At 40.7% G+C, this 22,067-nt stretch overlaps 1 protein-coding gene across 2 annotated transcripts in view; it reads right to left on the bottom strand.

Annotated features, from left to right (window-relative positions):
- Nucleotides 1–22,067, bottom strand: part of ANKDD1B (ankyrin repeat and death domain containing 1B) — a 1,083,940-nt gene that overhangs the window by 138,152 nt on the left and 923,721 nt on the right. For both annotated transcript variants that reach the window (XM_044063959.1, XM_044063958.1), the window contains exon 13: nt 4,044–4,242. In XM_044063959.1, coding sequence (XP_043919894.1) covers nt 4,044–4,242 — 199 coding nt within the window. The remainder of the gene's footprint in view (nt 1–4,043; nt 4,243–22,067) is intronic.

Here is a 22,067-nt window from a genome sequence, read left to right as displayed (position 1 = left end):
TGGCTGGAATTCCCAAACCATCTGATAATACCCCAACTCACGATTGCCCACAAGATATTTTACCAACCCAATAACACCCCTATACTCTCCAAACTCTTAATCCCCTATAAAAATCTGAATTCCCTCCGTTCTTCTAGTAAACTCCTCGCTAGCATAACAAAGTCTAATAATATGGCTGGTGACTCTCTGTTTACTAACGCAGCAGGAAAAAACTGGAACCTGTTACCCAATGAACTAACTCTAATCACATCCTTGCCACTCTTTAAACAAAAACTTAAAAAACACCTCCAAATGCACTGGTTATGCCCTTGTAGTAACCCTGACTAACCACCCTCTTCAACTCTGTTTCTTCCTCTTCCAACCAAACTTCCAAACATTTTAATGCTTAGTCATGTAAGTAAGACTGACACTGTTTAAACTCTAATTAACTTACTGCCGAAATCTTTCAACCTGATGTGAATACTTGCACATGATTCTTACTGTGTTACATTTGTTTTTGCTTTCTTAAGTGTAAATATTTTTACTGTTGCTTTTCTCAACTGTTAATATCTTTAGTATGTAATAATTACTTGTTGTATGTTTCTCTTTTTTTATTAATCCCTTATTTACCATGTAACAATATTTCATACTTTTTATATCTGTTTGGAGCTTTTCTCCCCGGGCCTCTACTGAAAATGGAAATATATCCAGCTAGACTAGCCCGGTTAACAAATGTAAAATAAAAATAAAAATAAATAAACTTTTGCATTCGCATGCATTTTCTGAAGGATATTAAGTCTCAAGCTCAAATGTTTCATCATTTAGTGAGCACAGTCCTAAATGGTTTGCCAGAAACCACAATTTTTTGAAGAACTGACCAAAAACATTAGGCAATAATCTGGACATTATGCAAAATTCTGGACAGTTGATAGGTATTATCCTGAGTAATTTACCAGAAAATCAAATATTTTATGAGGGACAGCGCAAAAATAGGAGGCAAAATCAGGGATGTTCTACAAAATTCTGGGCATCATCTACAGCCTCTGTAACTCTTTTGAAGTAGTTCACCAGGTTAACCTGATAGGATCTACCCTTCACAAAGACAAAACTGTTGGGGGTCAAGTCAAACAAGAGTCTTGATATCACAGTTTATGAGGTTTGTTACGATACACCCCATGATTTTGCAGATGAGTCTTGTAAGGACAATAGCACCTTAACTATCCAGGTCAGATGTAAGGCCACCCTTCTCAAGGGGCGTCACCACTGCAGTGTGGAACAAAGCCAGCCAATAGCTAAATTTAAGTAAAAAAGTTTGAGGAGGGTTTGCAAAGGCATGTTTAGCACTATTATGCAACCCAACCAGGTGTATGATACATTGTAGTAAATAAAGATACAATCAAAAGAATTATTACATACCATACATCTGATAAAACCAAGCATACTGCATACTGTTCTTCTTATTCAGATTTTACAGTGTTATTAAATGATTAATTGAGTGTAACAGACCCTGTTGATGAAGAGCAGTCCCAGGCAGTACTGAATATTTTGACTCTGGCTTTTGATAAAATGAAATCCTTGGAAAAGGACTCCATGGGCCTGATGGTGTCCAACCCCCCATGTGTCCCCTACTTTCCCCTCATCCTGGCCTTGCCACACAATTTAGATTGCTTTTTTCTTGTTTTACTCTTTAGATTTTTCCTTTACTGTTTCAAAATAGCCTAACTGCCCATGATTACCCCATAATAAATGAGGAGGAAATAATCAAATTACACCAGAGGCCTCAGCTCCCCCTCCTCCCAGAAGCCATTGAGGTCTAGATGTTCTGATTTGAATTTTGAAGCTTTTTTTTAAAAACATTTTGAGGCAAAGATGGCCTAAACAAAGACTGCAGCTAAAGAAAGAAATTCATTCTTACTCTTTATTTTCTTCCTGCATCCCTTAACCGCTCCCTAAATGGCCAAGACTACAGTGTAATAACCATGGAGAAAATAACAGAATTAAGCTGATAGTCTGGAGGCTGCATGGGCCTCAGAGGTCATGAGATTCTAGATGCTGTTAGGTACATTTTAGAGTTTTTTTCCCAGCCTGTTATTACAGTTATGGCATGGAGAAAAATCATGACTAGCTAAAGAACTTCAATCTATTTGTTGATCCCAAGGCTTAATGATCAAAGTTAATGAAAAAGTAGTTTCCAAAACTCTGAGAAGATAAATGCTTGCAAAGATACACAAATCTTATCTTAGAATAGTGTCTATTTCATTGTCAAGAAAAAAAGAAAAGAAAGTCACCCTTTGTGTATCCCTGTGATGTTAGGTTGGGATGAAAGTGAATGAATAAATGGCCTCAGTCATATATTTCAAGTTGCTACTGTCACACATCATACAGCTTGCCTCTTCATCTCCACCCCTGAAAGGCAGCTACCATCTATGTGTATCTATCCGGCAACCAGAATATAGTAACATATTTTAACTTGTTGATCACAGATGTATATTCACAATATGCCACCTTACCCCTACCTCCCAAAGTTAGCCACCTGAATATACACTTCTCATACGTGATTGTAAGAAAAAGAAAAAATATATCAGTCATGTATTCCAGCCTGTTGCTGCTAGACAGTACACTGCCCCTACACAAGCTATAGTGATGCTGTGTGCATACTTTTGAGGTATGATTGTGTGAAAGGTTAAAGAAATAATGACTGGACTGTCACAGGCCTACAAAAGCCTCAGTGAACTTCTGCCTATTCCTCTCAGGTTTAATTGTGAGGAAAATCTGAAAAATAATGAGTGCACTTTTCCAGTCCCAAACAAGTTATAATGACCTTTTGTGTGCACCTCTAAGGTTTTATTGCAAGGAGTATTTAAGAAATAATAATAATCTCTCTGTCCCCATCCCCCACCACCCACAAACATAAGCTATAGCAACCTTCTTTACACACCACTGAGCAGGACCACTTGTAGAACAGGTGAGTCCAGGGAAGAAGCCCTCAATAAGCCAGTGCCAAACTCCACTTCTCCAACCTGAGTTGTGGACACTGCCAGAATCTAGATGTTCTCTGAGGCATTGTATGCCTTATTTTTGAGGGATAATGACTTGTAGTATATGGATCACTGTGATTATGATTGGAATTTGGAGGAAAAACACTTCTGTTAAGCACCATTCTGACACTGTAACTACTTCTTACTACTGTTAAGTTCTAGTCACACAGTAGAGCACTAACAGCAATCTGCTGTTAAACACTTCATTTAGACTTTTTCTGAAGTCCTACTGAAGTGTTTACCAGTCTGAATGAAGTGTTAACCGCTTCCTGCCACTCTTCTGTGGTGGCTGCTCTCTGCATAGCAACAGTAAGTGTGTAATGGCATGGCTGCACTTTTTTCTTTGACTTTTGAATATATGCCTACCGGATCACATATCATGCAGGTGCAACTTTAGCTTCATTTGTACATTTCTATGAAACTTCTATGCAGTAATTCCAACAGTAACTCATATTTGCACTATATATATATATATATATATATATATATATATATATACAACTCATGTCATGGACATGGTCCTGTTATGGTAGTAGACAGTCAAAACCTGCTCTTTTAGATTACTATGTGCCCCTTTTGCCTTCCACCTCCACAGCCTTCAGCAGCTTCTGGCACACCTGGGAGGGCTGGCTATAAACTAAGAAGTGGTAAATGTAACTATTGTGTCAGTAAAATAAGCTTAACGTGTATTCCTTTCCTGAGGATGCAATAGTTAGCTGAAGAAATCCTAAAACCTAACAATGAATGAAGCAGGGAGTCCACTTAACTACTTCAGCACTATGAGAGCTTTGCCATTTCTATGTAGCAGTGTTAGGATGATGTATACTTAACCTACTTCACATGTAATGAACACAAGCAAATGTTTTAGCCAATATTTTATAAAAACAATAATATAATCCACTGCAGTATCTCATACGATACATCCTGTATCTATAAACAACTTTATTTTTCTAATTTTATGTGCTCAATAGTCACAATGGTACCTTGTGGTGTCCTGTATCTTATAGTGGTTGTAAAGCCCCTTACCTGTCCATTGCTGTTCGATGATTTTGATATGACCATCTGCAAACTTCCAGTACTGTGCTAATTTCTTCCACTCATTAGGCTTCAGCTGGTTGTGAGCTAGGTTCCAGAAAATTGAACGGAGAGTTTTGGTTGCTGCAGAGTGGTCTTGCTTGAATGATTGAGGGCAGGCCACTTGCATTTCATTGCTTGCAATTTTCTCCTAAATGTAAATTAATGTAAACTGTCAAAAACAAGTTAGCCGCTGAAAACTGTCTCAAAGCTGAGTAAACAATGTGAAGAGGAATGCATCACACAAATCCTCCCCAAAAAATTGTACATTACAGATTATTGTGTATTACTAATAAATAGACTGCAGGCAAAAGTCAGTGACCTTCAGGACTAACTATCTGTCTGTCTGTCTATCGATCTTTATATTTTGAAAGAAGACATAGAGTTTAATTGAAGATATCATCAGATACTGGAAACTCTGAAAATGTACATCCAATAGGTGTTTTTAAACCAGTCTTTGCTTAAGCTGATATAAAAGATAACCTAGTTAAAATGGGTCAGGAACCTTTATTTGCATCAAAGTTATGCATATGTAAGTTTTTAGTAGAACCTAGAACAGAAGCTGCCACATAGCTGAGGCTAAAATTCCCACCATTTGGAAAACATCCTATGTTATCACACTACATAAAGGAGGTTCCTCCACTGAATTCTCCAACTACAGACCAATAGCTGTACTTTCTCCACTTGCAAAGATCATGGAAAAATATATACACAAACAACTCATGCACCACCTAATCCAGAATCACCTCTTGGCTGATACCCAACATGGCTTCTGTCCACAATATAGCATGACCTCCGCCCTGCTAGCTTTTACCAATACCATTAATAATAACTTTAACAATAATCAAATATCGTCAGCCCTCTTCTTGGATCTTTCCAAGGCATTTGATATGGTGGATCATCATCTATTGATTCACACCCTACAGACTTTCTGCCTAGATTCTAAAGCCCTTCAATAGTTTAAATCCTACCTCAGTGGGAGGCAGCAGGCTGTTCTCTGGCAGAATAAGCCCTCTAAACTATTACCTAACACCTTTGGTGTCCCACAAGGTGCCATATTAGGGCCCCTACTGTTTTTCATCTTTATTAACGACCTAAATACGGTCATCCCTAATATCAGCTGTATCCAGTACGCTGATGACTCCACCCTGATTTGTTCAGCTAATATCTTCTGCAGACTTGAGATCTGTTACCCAGTCCACCTTTTATACTAAAGAAAAGTGGCTCTCTGAACGTCGATTGTTGCTAAATCCCAAAAAAACTAAAGTGCTGTTATTCTCATTCACACAAAGGCCACTGCTTTTACCTTCACCATAAATGCAAAAGATGAGACAATACTCCCCCTGACCCTTCTACAAAACTACTAGGCTTCATTATTGATAATAACCTAAAATTTGACCTACACATAAACCAATTGTTCAAGACAGTCAATAAAAAACTTGGGTCACTATACAGAATTAAAGCCTTCTTAACCCCTCCAGCTAAGATCATCATAGCCCGCTCTCGCCTACTCTCAACACTTCTATATGCCTCCCCCCTTCTCTCTAATCTAAACAAGTCTGTACTTAACAGACTGTCTACATGCTACAATCACATTGCCAGGTTTGCCACAAGTCTGCCTTTTAGAACATATCACTGCATCAACCTTAAACAACTTGAGTGGTTAGAACTTCTCAGTCTTATCCAATTTAACATTCTAATTGTGGCCAAGAAAATCCTCCATAACCCAGATTATATACCAGCTCTTAAGAATATTATCACCCTCATAACAATCCAAGACTGCTTCACTCCTCAAACAAACTACTAATTCAAACTATCAAAACTAACAATGTAGCTGGTGACTCCACTCTGTTGGTAGAGTTTGGAACCTACTCCCAGCTGATATTACATTGTTCTCCTCCCTAACCCAATTTAAAACCAGACAAACTACATCTGGCTCTAAACTGGCTTTGCTACTGTAAAAAGCCTGGCTAACTCTTTTTCCCCTAACTGTAACCTGGGGGAAACTCTAACCTGAGAACTTGCTTTTATATTCTTTGTACATATCAAATCTGTAAATTTCTTCATTGTTTTAATGTTTATTGCTTCTTTTGGAGTTTTCTCCCCGGGCCTCTGCTGAAAATGGACATGATTCCAGTCGGACTATCCTGGTCAACAAATGTAAAATAAAATAAAATAAATTAGTAAAGCATATAAAATATTGCATGATAACTATCATCAATCAGACAAGGTTATAAAGGATTGGAAAAAGATACTGGCTAAGCAATTCACAACGATTGGAAAGAGATACTGGCTAAGCAATTCACAAAGAAACAATGAGGAGATATACACATGTGTCTCCCAAATATGCTACAAAGTCTAGAAGATTTAGGATCTTTACTTGGAAGTGTTTACATAGGTATTTTTATAGCACAAGTATAAATGTAACAAACAGCATGCAATACCACACCCAAAGTGCTGCAGTGCTTCAGCCCTCAGCAATTACATTAATTACAGTGTATACATTCAAGCAAAACAAACAGCACCCACTCCTGCTAAAGGTAGCTCACAAGCAAATTAGTCCAAATAAAAAAAATAAAATTTGAGCAAACCAACAGAGCTGAATGAAGGCCAAGAAACGTCCTTTGTAGATTCTTTATTAAAAAGAAAGGATAAGCACTTTCACGGAGTTACCGCGTCTTCAGATCCACATAAAAACAACTTAAAACCAATGATTTATACAAAGAGTAAAGTCACATGTCACTAAAAACCCCAAATCAAATTCACTTCCTCTTAATTAATGCTGGCTTTAAATGCATCGAATGTGCAATGAGCGAATGCACTGTAATGTTCGCTCACTGCAGATTCGGCATTTTTGGGGCGGGGTGCACTATAGTGGGGATCGGGAAGTGGGCCCTTTCCCCACTGTAGTGCGACCTTGGAGTTAGAATAATAAAGTAGGGGAGTGGGGATGGGTGCAGCCCCCCTCATGGGGGTGCAGGGGGGCTTGCCCCCCTGCATTACGCTATGTCTTTCAAATTGAAGTTTGAAAAGCAGCGAATCTTGAATTTTGATTTGCTGATTTTCGAACTTCGGTGCAGATCGGACTGACAATTTTTGTCATTCCGGTTCGCACAAAGGGCAGTTTGGTAGGTTGATTTTCAACCTTTCAAAGGTAAACTCAGGAATACTGCCCCATCGCCAACTAAACAATCACTCCCCCTAAAAACCCGTAGCTTGGTCAATTGCTCCTTAGTCCTTCCCTAGCAATGCCTCTGGTGAATATTGCAGTTGAGGAAAGACTATTCTTTTAGTAAACATTCTCTTCAGAAATAATACAGTAGGTCATGAAATTGAACACTAAAGTTAACTAAATTATAATTTTGTCTATTTTTGCCCTATATATCATAATTTTACAAATAATTAAGACTGCTGAGTTAATGGAAACTCCACCTTAGAACTAAAAAATCTATTTCTTCACTCCATCTTTGTTTTCTGAGCTATTTTAACAACTCAAAATCACTCTGACTGCTTCTTATAGAATTTTATTATGTATTCTGCAAAATAGAAGCCAGTGAGTCTTGCCATATCAATGTGATCTTGTTTTTCTTCAAGCCTTTCTCTTTCCCATAATCCATTTCAAGTATGTTTTGTATGAGTCACACTAGACATAAAGAAGCAGTGATGTATTCCATGCCATTGAGATATTATGGGATTAGTCAGTCAGTGTCATCTTATACACCTTCTGTAACAGGGCTGCTTCTTTTCTTTCTTGAATGGTCCTTGTTTGTGTTTGTGTCATGGCTTGTTTTACAGTATAGTAAGGAGTTATACAGTTGCATCCAAAAAGTAGCTAAATTCCAGGCCTTCATTCAAAGTATCTTTTTGTAGTCCTAGATGAACTGACAGTCCCTTCCCCTCACACTTTTCCTTCAGGTGTCAAAACTGTCACTGCTGTGAGGGATCTTTGCAGTTTCATGTATAAATGACAGATGCTACTGGAAGGGAAAATATTTGAAAATAATTCCGTTTCCCAGTTCCATCAGTGGAAAGATTTTTAATTTCATTCATTCATTTATTTATATAGATAGCTAGTTAAAGTACTTCAGATTTTCAGATGTGATTTTTAACCACAAGGTTTCTGTCAAACAACCAGTTAACCATCCACTGTATAACATAAGGATACAAATTGAGACTTACAAGGCTGTCAGTAATAACGGCATGGGGAATAATGTCACAGACACTGGCAAGGTCCAGATATACTAAATGCACTACATAACCACTATCCACTGCTTTGGTGACTTTTTCAAATAAATTAATGAGTTTAAAGAGGTAGAACTTTCTTTTGGCAAAGCTGAATTGATGAAGCTCCAGGATAAAGATATTTTCAATGTCCAGATTAAGGATGTTTGTCTTTTCGGCTTTTCCCGGTTAGGGGTCGCCACAGCGGAACTCTGGTCCGCTAATGATTGACAGCCGATTTTTATGGTGCCGAGTAGACAGCCTGATGCCCAACCTTCAGCGTATGCCCATTCAAGCATGTATAGGCTTACATATTAGGTTCATATGTGTATACTAGGATAATGACTACTGGCATCTTTATGAGCCTAACCAAGCATCTCAATTGTATCCCACAGGTGTATGTGCCTTACAGGTTATTTTAAGTGGTATATGTAAGCTAGAGCAAATTTTACAAGTTGCCTCTGTCCATAAGTGCTTGATTTGCCATCCATTGGTCCAGGTTTCTCTTGAATGAGGTTGGAGAAGAGCTCTGCTTCACATAAGTGGGAAGCCTGTTCCAGAGAAGAGGAATTCTCCAAAACATATACCTGTCCCTCCAACATGTCCTATTTACATCACAAGCAAAGTTTAAATCCCTATTGGAGGTTCGTATAATGGTTAAAGTGTTTACCTCATAGACACAAGGTATAGGGCTTTGATTCTTTGGAAAGGCAATTGGCTAGGTTTAAAATGGCCCACAAGGGCAGCTAGCCTAGTACTAACCTATGAACCTAGATCAAGTAAGAGATAGGGATTTGAGGTGATCTGCATAGGACATGCTGTTTACACCTTGTACTCTTTTTGTGAGGAACTTTTGTGGATGTTCCAGTTGTAGCATGTCCCTGGTCAGGTATATACCGAAGGTGGTGTTGTACTTAATAATGAGCCTCATGAGGCCTGAATACAGTGGACCAATGACTTCCTTGGACCTAGAAGCCATACCTTTGCTTATACTTTGAGTAACACAGAATGATCTCCTTAATACCTTAGACACATGTTGGTTGAAAGCCAGATTACTATTTACATGCATACCCAAATCCCTAACTACTTGTTCTGTTAGGGGCATGCTATCAATGAACATAATTTCCTAGGGTGCCTGAATTCCCAAAGAGTACTATTATACATTTCTTGGCATTGATTTTTAAGCTGTAACTTTTGGCACCAGACAGTTATCTGTGCTAGTCCTTCCTGTAGGATGTTAGTGTCTTAGGGGTATTCTATTACTTCTCCTAGTTTGCAATCATCTGCAAACTTGGTCAGCCAGTGGCCCTAGACATTGGTCTTGACTTCCGAGAAGTACATGCCAAAAAGGAGTGGACCCAGAGCAGAGCCCTGAGGGATTCCATTTGTGACCAGATCTTTGTGGAGGTAGTCCCCCCCTTTACTAACTTCCTGGGTCCTATCTGAGAGCCAGTTAGCTAGCTAGCATCTAACATGGGGGTTATATATTTATTTACTGACATTTGATTGACGAGTAATTCCGACTGTGTAGAAGCCCATTTTCAGAGGAGACCTGGGGAGTAAAGCTCCAAATTACAAAACATTTAAGCACAGTACTTTTACAGTCTTGAAAAATAAAACAAAATCATCTGCAGTTTAAATAATTATAACAAATTAGACAGAATATCAAAATTTTGGTTAAGAATCAAGACAAGTTATATAACAATCATTTAATATTTCGAAAAATTTTACACAGTTTGTAGAGAAAGTGAGGGTGGATTAGTCTAATACAAACAGGAATTGAAATATGAAGTGAGAGAAAAACAGGCTTATGGTATATTTAGAGAGAAAGTCAGGGAACAGAATTTGATAGAATTGAGGAAGTAAGTGAAGAAGGGAGAGTAAGGAGGTATAAGGAATGAAAAGGTACTTGTTCACATTTAGAGATATAGTTTATCCTGATTTTGAGCAAGAGCAGAGACAAATTTTAGCTAGGAAGTCTTTTTGAGTGGTTTTGAAGGCTAGGAGGGAGGGAGGGTTTGATGATATGGGCAAGTGCCAGCATAGCCAGCTGGAGTTTTGTAAAGAATGATGTGTCCTTTGAATATCAAACTGATTTATACAAGATGCTTGTGTTACAAATGTATTAGAACTGTATGTCATTTGTATATCAAACTGGTTTTGTACAGATGCTTGTGCTGAAAATTTGTGAGCTTTGCTTGTGTTTAAATGTATCAACAGTGCACCCTGCTGAAATGAAGAGAAATGTATATGTATTATTGCAGCTGAATTAAATGTATATGTTTTAATAGCGGATACGGGTACAGCAGAGGTTAACTTTAAGAAAAATAAGAAAAATGTAAATGTTCTGTTAAATCATTAAAACGCACACTACAGTGCTGAGCAGGACCAGAGACGCTGGGTCTGGGTAAGAGCCTTTGTCCTTTAGCTCAGTGAAAAGAGGGATGCCCCAGTCACTGCCATAAACATTTGGATGCGCACTGTGGCCATCTGTGTTAACTTCCTGTCTCAGCTTCAAAGGGGAATACTGTGAGAACCTAGAGTCAGGTGACCAGATGAGGTCTTTCTGCTAGCCTTCTTGGAAAGTATATTTTGGGTATTACAATGAAAAATCTCAGAGCACTGAGTATTCTGTTTTGGAAGGTTGACTGGAAAGACCTTCACTCACAGCATCTTGCCTTGTGGTAGTAAGTAACTTAACTAGGGAACAGTAAATGTCTCAAAGATTTAGTGAGGAATCTAGTGAAGCTTAGTTTAGATATTGTTTTTCTTTATTTGTCTGAGTCTGCCCATCAATGTTCTTTTCAATATTTTCTGTGATCTGAACTCTGTGGTTTACTGTGAATATATATTCAATATTTTCGTGTACTTTTATTATTTATTATTAAATATATTTAAAACTTTTATTGTGGCTGATCCTTGTAGAAAGTACCTAACCTTTGAGAGGGCCTATATTTATTTGGTGACACTGTGTGGGCCACTCCAGAAGGCGTTGCTGTCTTGGTGAACTACTATAATTTGGATTAGTATAATTGGACAACCTTTATTAAGAGCCTTATAGTACTGACTGGTGGCAGTGATAACTACCTTATAGTCTAGAAAAAGTTGGTAAAGTGGACAATCTGTGCCAGCCTTTCCCAGGTGTGTGTGTGAAAATTAAAGAGTATGTGTGTCAGCTACTTGGGGCAGGGACATGAAGCACTGGGTTTACAGAGAGGGTGCTGCAGGACTTGGCTTGGACACTCAGTTGAGGACCTAACCCTACAGCTGTACCAATGGGTAGTCTTACTGGGGACCTGCAGGTAGACATATAAAGAGAAATCCAGACCCCGGGCTGAGTGTGTTCCCTGTGTGCTCTTAAGGAAAATTGTACTTGAAGCAGAGAGATCTGCATCTGAAAATACTGAATGTATACATTTGTATTCCAAGTGCACGCCCCTCTACAATGTCAGTGGTGAGGATTCAGGCTCCTTGATTACTGGCCCAGCTTGGAGATGACACATATTGGTGCCCATCACATACTGGTAGCAGTGGTGGGCATCACATTAATTGGTTTGAGTGATGGAACCATCACATGCTCACACATTGGTGACCAGTGGTGTGGATATTGAATTTCTGTAGCCTGTAACCAGGGTTACTAAAGAAGGTGTTTGTACTCTCAAGCAGCCACATTTATTTATTTATTTTATTTGCAGTCTGTTAACCAGGAAAGTCCATTGGGCCTAAATGTGCCCTTTTTCAATGGAGGCCCGGGGAGAAAAGCTCCAGAAACAATATTACAAAAATGAAAAACTATTAAAGCTCACAAAAGTATGTCATTGCATAGGACATAGAAGGAATTATGATAATAATAAAAACATGTTGAGGTAAATGGCATGACAAGCATTTCTGCATGTACATGGGATAACAAAGAATTTTGTAGCTCGTGGTATGCAATTGCCTATACTAACAAGACATAATAGGAGATGTTATAGTGAGAAAAATACTAAGGAGGTGATAAGGAGTGTGTAGCAGCAGTTAGATTTAGATAAGTGAAGGAAATCTTGAAGGGGGTAGGGGTGAAGTAGGTGGAAGTTAGGAAGGGGGACAGCAAGAGCATTCCCACTTAGATGAGAGATAAGAATGAAGTAAAGTCTTAAAACAAGAGTGGTTCTGGGTAATTCAGATTTGGGGTAGGAGTGAGTTCTATTTGCATGCTAGGGAGAATGACAGTAGAAGTTGCCCAGGTGTTCATAAGGGTTTGTATACGATCTGTCAGGAATATGCAGAATGAGTATGGAGGAGAGGGAGGGGCAGTTAGTGGGCCTGAAAACAAGATTATGGACAGTTGAGAGTTGAATGTAAGAGAGATAGTTGGGGAGTTCTAGCCAATTCAAGGAGTGTAGGGCATCACAGTGGTGCAAGAAGGACTTAGAGGTGGTAGCAAACTTAGAGAGTTTATTTTACAGGATTCAAATTTTGACTTTAGGGAGCATTATAGGTTAGTTAGGAGAGGAGCTCCATACATAAGATAGGGAAGGAGGTATGTGACAGCAAGGGTACGCTTGGTTGAGGGGGAGAGGTAACAATTGTGTCGATAGAGCATACTGAGCTTCTGGTACGTTTTCTTGATATTAGTTTGTAGGTGAATGTCAAACTTTAGTTGTTCATCGATAAGGACACCTAGTAGCTTGGTATGGGGGGGGGCTATATCAATGGGAGTCTTGTTTGACCGACTATAGAGAAGGAGTTCTTGTCAATTTTGGTGTTTTTTGATGGGGTAAATATAATGATTTTAGTCTTTGTTGCATTGAGAGCTATGTGATTATTTAGCAACCAAGTTTCAGTGCTGGTGAAGGCATCCTGAGTTATTTGCATGAGTCTGGGGAGATATTTGGCAGAGCAGATAATAGTAGAGTCATCCACATATTGGACAAGATTGACATTTGGGAGACAGTGATGGAACTTGTTAATAAAGATGTTAAATAGTAGGGAACCCAGGATAGAGCCTTGGGGTACACCTGTTGGAGTATGGAGGTAGGAAGAAGTACAATTTTCCCACTTGATGGTCTGTTGTCGGTTTTAGAGATAACTGGAAAACCAGTTTATGGTTGAGGGGGAAAGATGGGACAGGAGTATGTGATGAGAAATGGTGTCAAAAGCTTTGGACAGGTCAAGGAGAAGGGTAGCTACTACATTGCCTGAGTCACGAGCATGGTTGACGATATCAAGGGCAGAAGGGCAGTGGTGGGGCTGTGTCTGGGTCTATATCCGTCATGAGTAGGGGTCAGCAGGTGATTCTTGATTAAGTAAAGTAGGAGTTGCAGATGAATACGCTTTTCAAGAATCATAGAGATAGGGGAGAGAAGGGCTACTGGATGGAAATTGGAGATGTTATATTGGTGCCCCCTTTGTGAAGGGGAATAATAAAGGCTTTCTTCCAGAGGAGGGGGTACCTATGATGCTTGAATGGAATGATTGATTAGAATGCAGATGGGAAGAGCTATGCCATCAGCAGCTAGTTTGAGGAAGTTGAATGGTAGATTATCTGGGGCATTATAATATGGTTTTAAGTTTTATGAGTTTTTTATGGTATTAACTGGGATGGGTTTGAGGGTGAAGGGAGGAAGGTGATTAGAATTAGTTGGAGGAGAGGGAAGGTTTGGGAGGGAGATGTGGTAGGAGCTAAAACATTGTGGGGAAAGATGTGGTGAGCTTGGCTATAGAGTCAATAAAGAAGGAGTAGAATTGGGTGGCAATGATATGATCTGGACAGCTAGGATCTGGGCAAGGATTGCCATTTCATCCAGGACTGAGGAGGGCAGAGATACTGCTTCAAAACATTTTTGGATAGGATTTGTGATTGTTTTGGAGTTTAAAATACTAGGATTTTCTATCAGCAGCTAGTTATTTTTTTACTTTATTATGGTGTTGTTTATATTCGGTTAGGGAGTTAGGTGTTTTGTATTTTTGGTAGTGTTTCCAGGATTTATTTTGAAGATGAATGAGGGTTACAGTGTCTTTGAAGAGCCAGAGAGTAATTTTTGATTTAACCCTTTTAGTTCTTGGAGGAGCAAAGCTGTTTAGTAGATTAATGAATGAAGCATTAAAATAGGAAACAGCATTGTCAAGAGGTAAAGTTTTGAGAAGGGACCAGTTCATGTGTTTTAATCAGTCAGAGAAGTTTCGAGGGTTAAAGTTAGTGAAGGTATGGGTTGTTATATAGTTATGCTGAAGGTGGAGAGAGGAAGGTGAATGACATGCAAAGGCGGGAAGGTGATCTCTAAGGGAATCGGGTAAAGTCCCACTGTCAGAAATATTGTTGGGGTGGGATACTAGTATCCAGTCGAGTGCTGCCTGACAAGTTGTCTTTATAAGGTCTGGTGGGAGAGTTGATTAGCTGAGTGAAGTTGAATAGGTTTATTCTGAGGAGTAGAGGTTGAGAGACTGGAGGTCCAGTTAATGTTGCCTAGGATTATAGTTTCATTATTTATGTTAGAAGAGAGCAAGAGAGAATATCTTCAAGAATTGGGATATTATTTCCAGGTGGAATATACAGGGAAGCTATGCATATGTTTTTGTGGTTGTTAATTTTTAGGAGGGGCAGGGTTAGTTCAGCAGTTGTGAATTGGGGTATCAGATCGGTGTAGGGGTCACAGTTAGAGAAGAGGAGAAAAACAGGGCTACTCCACCACCTTTCTTTTGGGTTCTGTCATTACATATTATTCTATAGTCAGGAGGGATGATTTCAGAGTCTTTCATGTATGGTTTGAGCCACATTTCAGAAATAGATAAAATGTCGAGGTTATTATGGGAGAGCCAGGCATAGAAATTGGGGAGTTTATTGCATAGGCTTTAGGCATTAATTGTGGCAAAAAGGAGTGATTTGTGAGGAGACAGTGAAGAAGGTGCATTTGAGTTTTTACATTGGTTGGCCAAAGGACAAGGTTAGGGTGTATGTCTCCGGAAATAAGGAGAGAGATTAGGTCAAGAAGGGGGGATAAAAGGTTTATAGATTACTTTGTGTTGAAGTTATACCAGAGGAAATATGTGGAGTTTGGAAAGTGAGGAATAGGGGCAGTTTTAGAAAAAGTTGGAACAAGTTTTCTGTTAAAGAGTAGCCTATCATTGAAGTGATAGAGGTGAGGAGAGATATATGAAGAGAAGAATGATTCCTTTTTGGAACAAAAAGAGGTTATGTGAGGGGGGAGTAAGACAAGTCTGTGAGGCTGGCGATATGAAGTAAAGGACAGAGGAAGAAGGGAAGGAATATTATGAGTAATGCTTGTAGAGGTATGGAGTGCATAATAAGTTGTAAGGCCATCATACAAATTGAGGGTGTATGGTATAGTATGAGTATGTGGGTTTGTAGGACAGGATAATTAGATGGAGAAGTGGAACAGTGAATTTGTTGTAGATGGGAGCTTAAAAAGTTAGTAGAAGAAAGGAGGGAGATGGTTGGTAGGTATGAGTGGGTGGAGATGGTTCTGACTGGTTAATTAGATGGTGGGAGTGGTTATGTGGGTCTAAACATAGAGGTAGAGGGGGCAGGTGAGATTTGTGGGCAAGGTAAGGGAGTGGAGTGAGCCCGAAGGGCGAACGGAGTGGACAGAGTTGAGAAGGAGAAATAAGCAAAAAGAAAAACAATCAATGGAATGTTTGGTGTCAAGCACAAACAGCAAGTGGTAAGCACAGAGGTAAGTTTAATATCGAGGAAAGTTGTGGCTAAACACTAAAGGGACATACAAGTACCACAATAGAACATATTAGACATTCAGAGTTTCATATCACAATAGTTTTATTTATTTACTTTTTGTTAGCTCAGTTAGTCAGGGAGAGCAGGCAAGGATGTCAGCAGAGAATTATGGCAAGCTGACAAGGAACCAGTTGGCTGAGATGTGCCAAGCCAAAGGGCTGGGCATGTCGACCTGTCTAAAAGAGAAATTATTGCAGAGTTAATCACAGCTACAGCAAAGACCAGCAACCAGGAGGATAACCAGTCTGTTGATGGGGACTAGCAGCTCTCAGAAACCAGACAGTTCTCCATGGTAAAGTTATAGCTTTTGTTTCTAAATTGTCAGCTACTGATTGTTTAGATTATGGAAAAGTTAAGCACTGTTATTACAGTGTTTTAAGTTAACACCTGAATCGTACGGAAAAAGTGTCATGAGCAGAGACGCAAGGCAGATGAAAGTGTATATGATTATATTGCTGAACTAAGCACTTATTTTCTTAGGTGAGTGAGTGGGTGTCAGGTCACCACTTTTCAAGGGCTGACAGACCTTTTCATGAGGGAAACAAGCCCTTAGCCCTTTGCCTGAGGACATGAGACTCTAGTTGGTAGACAGGGAATGCAACTCTGCAGATGAGTTGGGGAAAAGGGGAGGTCTATTCATAGCAACTAGGGTATCACTGCACAGGAAAGGGATACCCAGTGCTGCAGATGGATATAAGGGAATCCATGGTGGGCAGCCTAAACCACCCCAACAGAGTCTGCCAATAACTGGGGAAGCCACTAGTTCATGTACATGGTTAGGATCCAGGGTTAAATGTTTTAAATGTAACCAGTGGGTCCATATAACATATAGATGTCCATGGAGGCAAGGTGGGAAATAAAAGATGGGGGAGCTGGCAAGTGGGAATAAAAGAATACCAGTGGTATGTTGTAGGCAGCTTAAACCACCCAACAGAGTCTGCCAGTAGCTTGTGAAGCCACTAGTTCATGTACATGGTTAGGATCCAGGGTTAAATGTTTCAAATGTAACCAGTGGGTCCATATAGCATACAGATGTCCATGAAGGCAAGGTGGGAAACAAAAGGTGGGGGAGCCAGCAAGTTGGAATAAAAGAATACCAGTGGTAAGTTGTCTGGAGACAACAGGGGTACCAAACTACCAGCAGAGTTTCTATCCAATCTGGGTAGATGGAAAACAGGCCACTGCCAAGAGAGACACAGCCTCTGATATAACCATTGTGAAGCCTGCAGTGGTTAAAGAGGAGCAGTACTTGCTTGGGCAGTCCACTCCAGTCAGAGCTTTAGAAGGGATCCAATCCAAATGCCTTTCACCAGGGTTCACCTTGACTGGGAGGGTGGAAAAGGATACAAGCAAGTAGGTGTGTTTGAGGATATCCCTGCAGATGTCTTAATAGGGAATGATTTTGATAATGCAGTACCTTGTGTGCATGCAGTGACAGGCAATCAGGCTTGGAGACAAGCATATGGGTCTTGTAGCCTGGAAGAGACCCAGACAGACCACACACCTGAAACTAGGGCTGGTGATGTTTCTACTTCTAGGAGGGAGCTACCCTGTAGCAGTGAGACTGAAGGTGAGCCACAACTGCTGGTGGGTACTGATGTTTCCCTTGGACAGAATGACTGCAAGGGCAGAGGTGAGTAGTAGTATCCAGACTGACAGTGAGGCACCTCTGTCAGAGGATACCAGACTTCCTGTGGAAGGGGAGCTGGGAAGAGTTACAAAATGAGAGATGAGATAGGCTCAGCTCTCAGACCCTACATTACAAGGCTTGAGGGAAGTAGCTAGAAAGGCAGCTGATTCTCAAGGAAAAGGGGATTCTGTATACTGGAACAAAGGGTTACTGTATAGAGACTGCACCCATGAGGGAGGGTTAGAAGGTGAGGTAATACAGCAGTTGGTAGTGCCCGGAGACTGCCATCTGGTACTTCTAGCCATAGCCCATGACATTCCCTTTGCAGGTAATATGGGCATAAAGCATACCAACAGATGTATTATTCAGGACATTTATTGGCCTGGGATTGCCAGGCATGTAACAGGGTATTGCAAGACCTGGGAGCAGTCCCAAAAAGTAGGCAAGGCAGGAGACGAGGTCAAAGCTCCTTTGATGCCTTTGCTTATGACTGATGAGCCATTTCAGAGGGTAGCTATAGATATTGTGGGGCCTCTGAGTACCCCATGTTCTACAGGGAAGAAGTATATCCTAGTGGTAGTAGATTATGCTACTAGATATCCTGAGGCGGTGGCTCTATCCTCCATCGAGGCAGAGAAGGTGGGAAATGCTTTACTAGAGATTTTCAGTAGGGTAGGTTTCTCAAGAGAAATACTGACTGACAGAGGTGCCAATTTCATGTCAGACCTGCTGGCTTGTTTGTGGGAGTGCTGTGGGGTGACGCACCTAAAGACAACCCCCTACCACCCCCAGACTAATGGTTTTGTGGAGAGGTTAAACTCTATGCTAAAGACCATGTTACAGGCATTTGCAGACCAGGTTTTGAGGGAGTGTGACAAATATTTGCCCCATCTGTTGTTTGTTTACAGAGAGGTGCCCCAGGAATCCACAGGTTTTGCACTCCTTGAGTTGCTGTATGGGCATAGGATGAAGGAGCCTTTAGATTTTATTTATGATGAGGTGAGTGTGAATCCTACAAGGAGTCTGTTGTGATATATGTCCTACACCTCAGGCTGAGCTTTAGGGAGCTCATGGGCTTGGCCCATGAGAACCTGGCAGGAGCCCAACAGCAGAAAATGGTCTGGTATGGCAGGAATGCTTGAACCAGAGATTATGCTGTGGAGAAGAAGGTGATAGTTCTCATTCCTATCAGACACAGTAAACTGCAGGCGGCTTGGGAGGGAACCTTCAAGGTGGTCAGGAAGGTCATGATGCGAACTACATGACAGAACTGCTAGGCAGGAGGCAGGGACACAAATTCTACTATGTTAACATGATGTAGCCTTACCATGATATATAGGCCTTTGTGCTGTGTACTTGCAGTGCATGGCAGGAGGAGTCTGAGGAGGATCTGGTGACTGATCTCCGCAGCGAGGCAAGGACTGACACCTCAGTGGAAAGGGTGGCAAAGTACCAGTGGCTATCTCCTACCCAGGTTCGAGAAATTCAAGCAGTGCTACAGGAGTTTGGGGACATGTTCACTGGAAAACCACGGTGCACCCACCTGGTGCTGCACCATGTGGATACAGGGCCCCAAAGACCTATAAAACAGGCTGCTTAGAGGGGTGCCTGAGTGAGTCAGACAGACTATGAGGGAGGAGATACAGGAGATGTTGGAACTGGGAGTAATCCAGGAGTCCAGTAGTCCCTGGACCTCCCCAGTGGTGCTGGTACCAAAGACAGATGGCAGCACCAGGTTCTGTATGGACTACAGGAAACTAAATAGTCACCCAGAGTCAGATGCTTACCCCATGCCAAGGGCAGATGAACTTGGTGGGGCTAAGTATCTGACCACTACTGATCTTAGCAGGGGCTACTGGAAGGTGCCCTTGACTCCCAATGCTAGAGAGAGGTCAGTCTTTGTGACTCCTTTTGGCTTGTATGAGTTCACAAAGATGCTCTTTGGGATGAAAAATGCCCCAGCGACTTTCCAGAGGCTGGTAGATAGTATCCTTGCAGGAGATTATGCCCTTGCTTACCTGGATGGTATTGCTATCTACAGCCATTCCTGACAAGAGCACCTTCAGCATGTCGGGGGGGGGTGCTGGGCAGACTGCAGAGGTCAGGGTTGACCATTAAGCCCAGTAAGTGTCAGGTGGGTATGGCAGAGGTCTCCTACCTGGGACATAGGGAAGGAAATGATAAGATCAGGAAAAAGCCTGCCAAAGTGGAAGCCATTCAGGCACTGCCTGGCCCTGTTACCAAAAAGCAGGTAAGCGCATTCTTAGGGACAGTGGGGTATTATAAAAATGTTATCCCCAATTATAGAACCATAGCTGCTCTCCCCACAGACCTGACAAGGAAAAGCATCCCAGATAAGGTAGAGTGGACCCCAGCAATGTTACCAGCCATTCCAGAAGCTTAAAATAGCTTTACGAGAACCCTCTGTGTTAGCCAGTCCAGATTATAGCAAATAATTTGTTGTGCAGGTGGATGCTTCAAGCCATGGGGTGGGGGCTGTACTTAGCTAGATTTCCTCAGAGGGGAGAAGAGCACCCACTGGTATATCTCAGCAACAGACTCCAACCCAGGGAGGAATGCTATGCAGCAGTAGAAAATGAATGTATAACCATAGTATGGGCACTGCAGAAACTTCAGCCTTATCTGTAAGGAAGTAAATTCACTGTAGTTACAGACCACAATCCCTTAACATGACTACATAGAGCCAGCCAGCAAAATGCCAAGTTATTAAGGTGGAGCTTAGGATTGTAGGCATATGACATGACAGTACAACACTGTAGTGACATCAGCAATAACAATGCAGATGGGCACTCAAGAAAGGGAATGGGGTAACATATTCCCAGATAGGCTTATTTCTCTCAAGCCACATTTCTCAAGAGTCACTTGAAAAACTAGCTTGAGTCTTCAAGGGGGGAAGAAATGTGATGATATGGACAATTGCCAGCATAGCTAGCTGGAGTTTTGTAAAGAATGATATGCCCTTTGAATATCAAACTGATTTATACAAGATGCTTGTGTTACAAATGCATTAGAAATGCATCTCATTTGTATATCAAACTGGTTTTGTATAGATGCCTGTGCTGAAAAAGTATTTGTGAGCTTTGCTTGTGTTGAAATGTATCAACAGTGTATCCTGCTGAAATGAAGAGAAATATACATGTATTGTTGCAGCTGAATTAAATGTATATGTTTTAATAGAGGATAACTTAAAGAAACATAAGGGAAATGTAAATGGGCTTGTAAATCACTAAAAGGCATACCACAATACTGAGTAGGACAAGAGATGCTGGGTCAGGGTAGGACCCTTTGTCCATTAGCTCAATAAAAAGAGGGAAGCCTGAGGAACTGCCATAAACATTTGGAGGTGTATAGTGGCTGTCTGTGTTAACGTCCTATCTCAGCTCCAATCGGGGAATATTGTGAGAACCTAGAGACAGGCGATCAGATGAGGTCACTCTGCTAGCCCTCTTGGAAATTATATTTTAGATATTACAAAGAGAAATCTCAGAGTACTGAGCACTGAGTATTCTGTTTAGAAGCCTGACTGGATAGACCCTCACCCACAGTATCTTGCCTTGTGGTAGTAAGTAATTAACTAGGGAACAGTAACATTCTCTTAGATTCAGTCAGGAATACAGTGAAGCTTAGTTTAGATATAGTTTTTTCTTTATTTGCCTGAGTCTGTCCATTAATGCTCTTTTCAGTAGGCTTATATTTATTTGGTGACACTGTGTGGGCCACTCCAGAAGGCCTAGTCATATTGGTGAACCACTACCATTTGTATTAGTATTAATATTACACAGTATAATTGGACACCCTTTGATAAGAGTCTTATAGTACTGACTAGGGGCAATGATAACTACCTTATAGTCTGGGCCATGTTGGGAGAGTGAGTAATCTGTGCCAGCCTGTCCCAGGTGTGTGTGTGTGTGTGTGTGTGTGTGTGTGTGTGTGTGTGTGTGTGTGTGTGTGTGTGTGTGTGTGTGTGTGTGTGTGTGTGTGTGTGAAAATTAAATCTTAAAGAGTGTGTGTCTTAGCTACTTGGGGCAGGGACACGAAGCACTGAGTTTATAGAGAGGGTGCTGCAGGATTTGGCTTGGACACTCTGCTGAGGACCCAACCCTACAGCTGTAAATGTTGGGAGTCTTACTGGGGACCTGAAGGGAAGTAGATAAAGAGAAATCCAGACCCCAGGCTGAATGTGTTCCCTGTGTGCTCTTAAGGGAAATTGTACTTTTTTTTTCTCAATTTTTTTTTATTTTTCATATACGTTTGAATGAATTCCATAGTATTTATACATAACATCTTAAATAACTATGTACACTATTTACATTAGCCTGACACTATAATAGATCTTAATGTATACAGTTACTTTATAAGTATGTCCAAT

Source organism: Protopterus annectens, chromosome 2.part2 (genome assembly GCF_019279795.1).
Source record: "Protopterus annectens isolate FY-2018-M chromosome 2.part2, PAN1.0, whole genome shotgun sequence".
Classification (NCBI taxonomy): domain Eukaryota; kingdom Metazoa; phylum Chordata; order Ceratodontiformes; family Protopteridae; genus Protopterus; species Protopterus annectens.
Note: the sequence above shows the minus strand (reverse complement) of the source record. Positions and strands in the feature narration are given on the sequence as shown.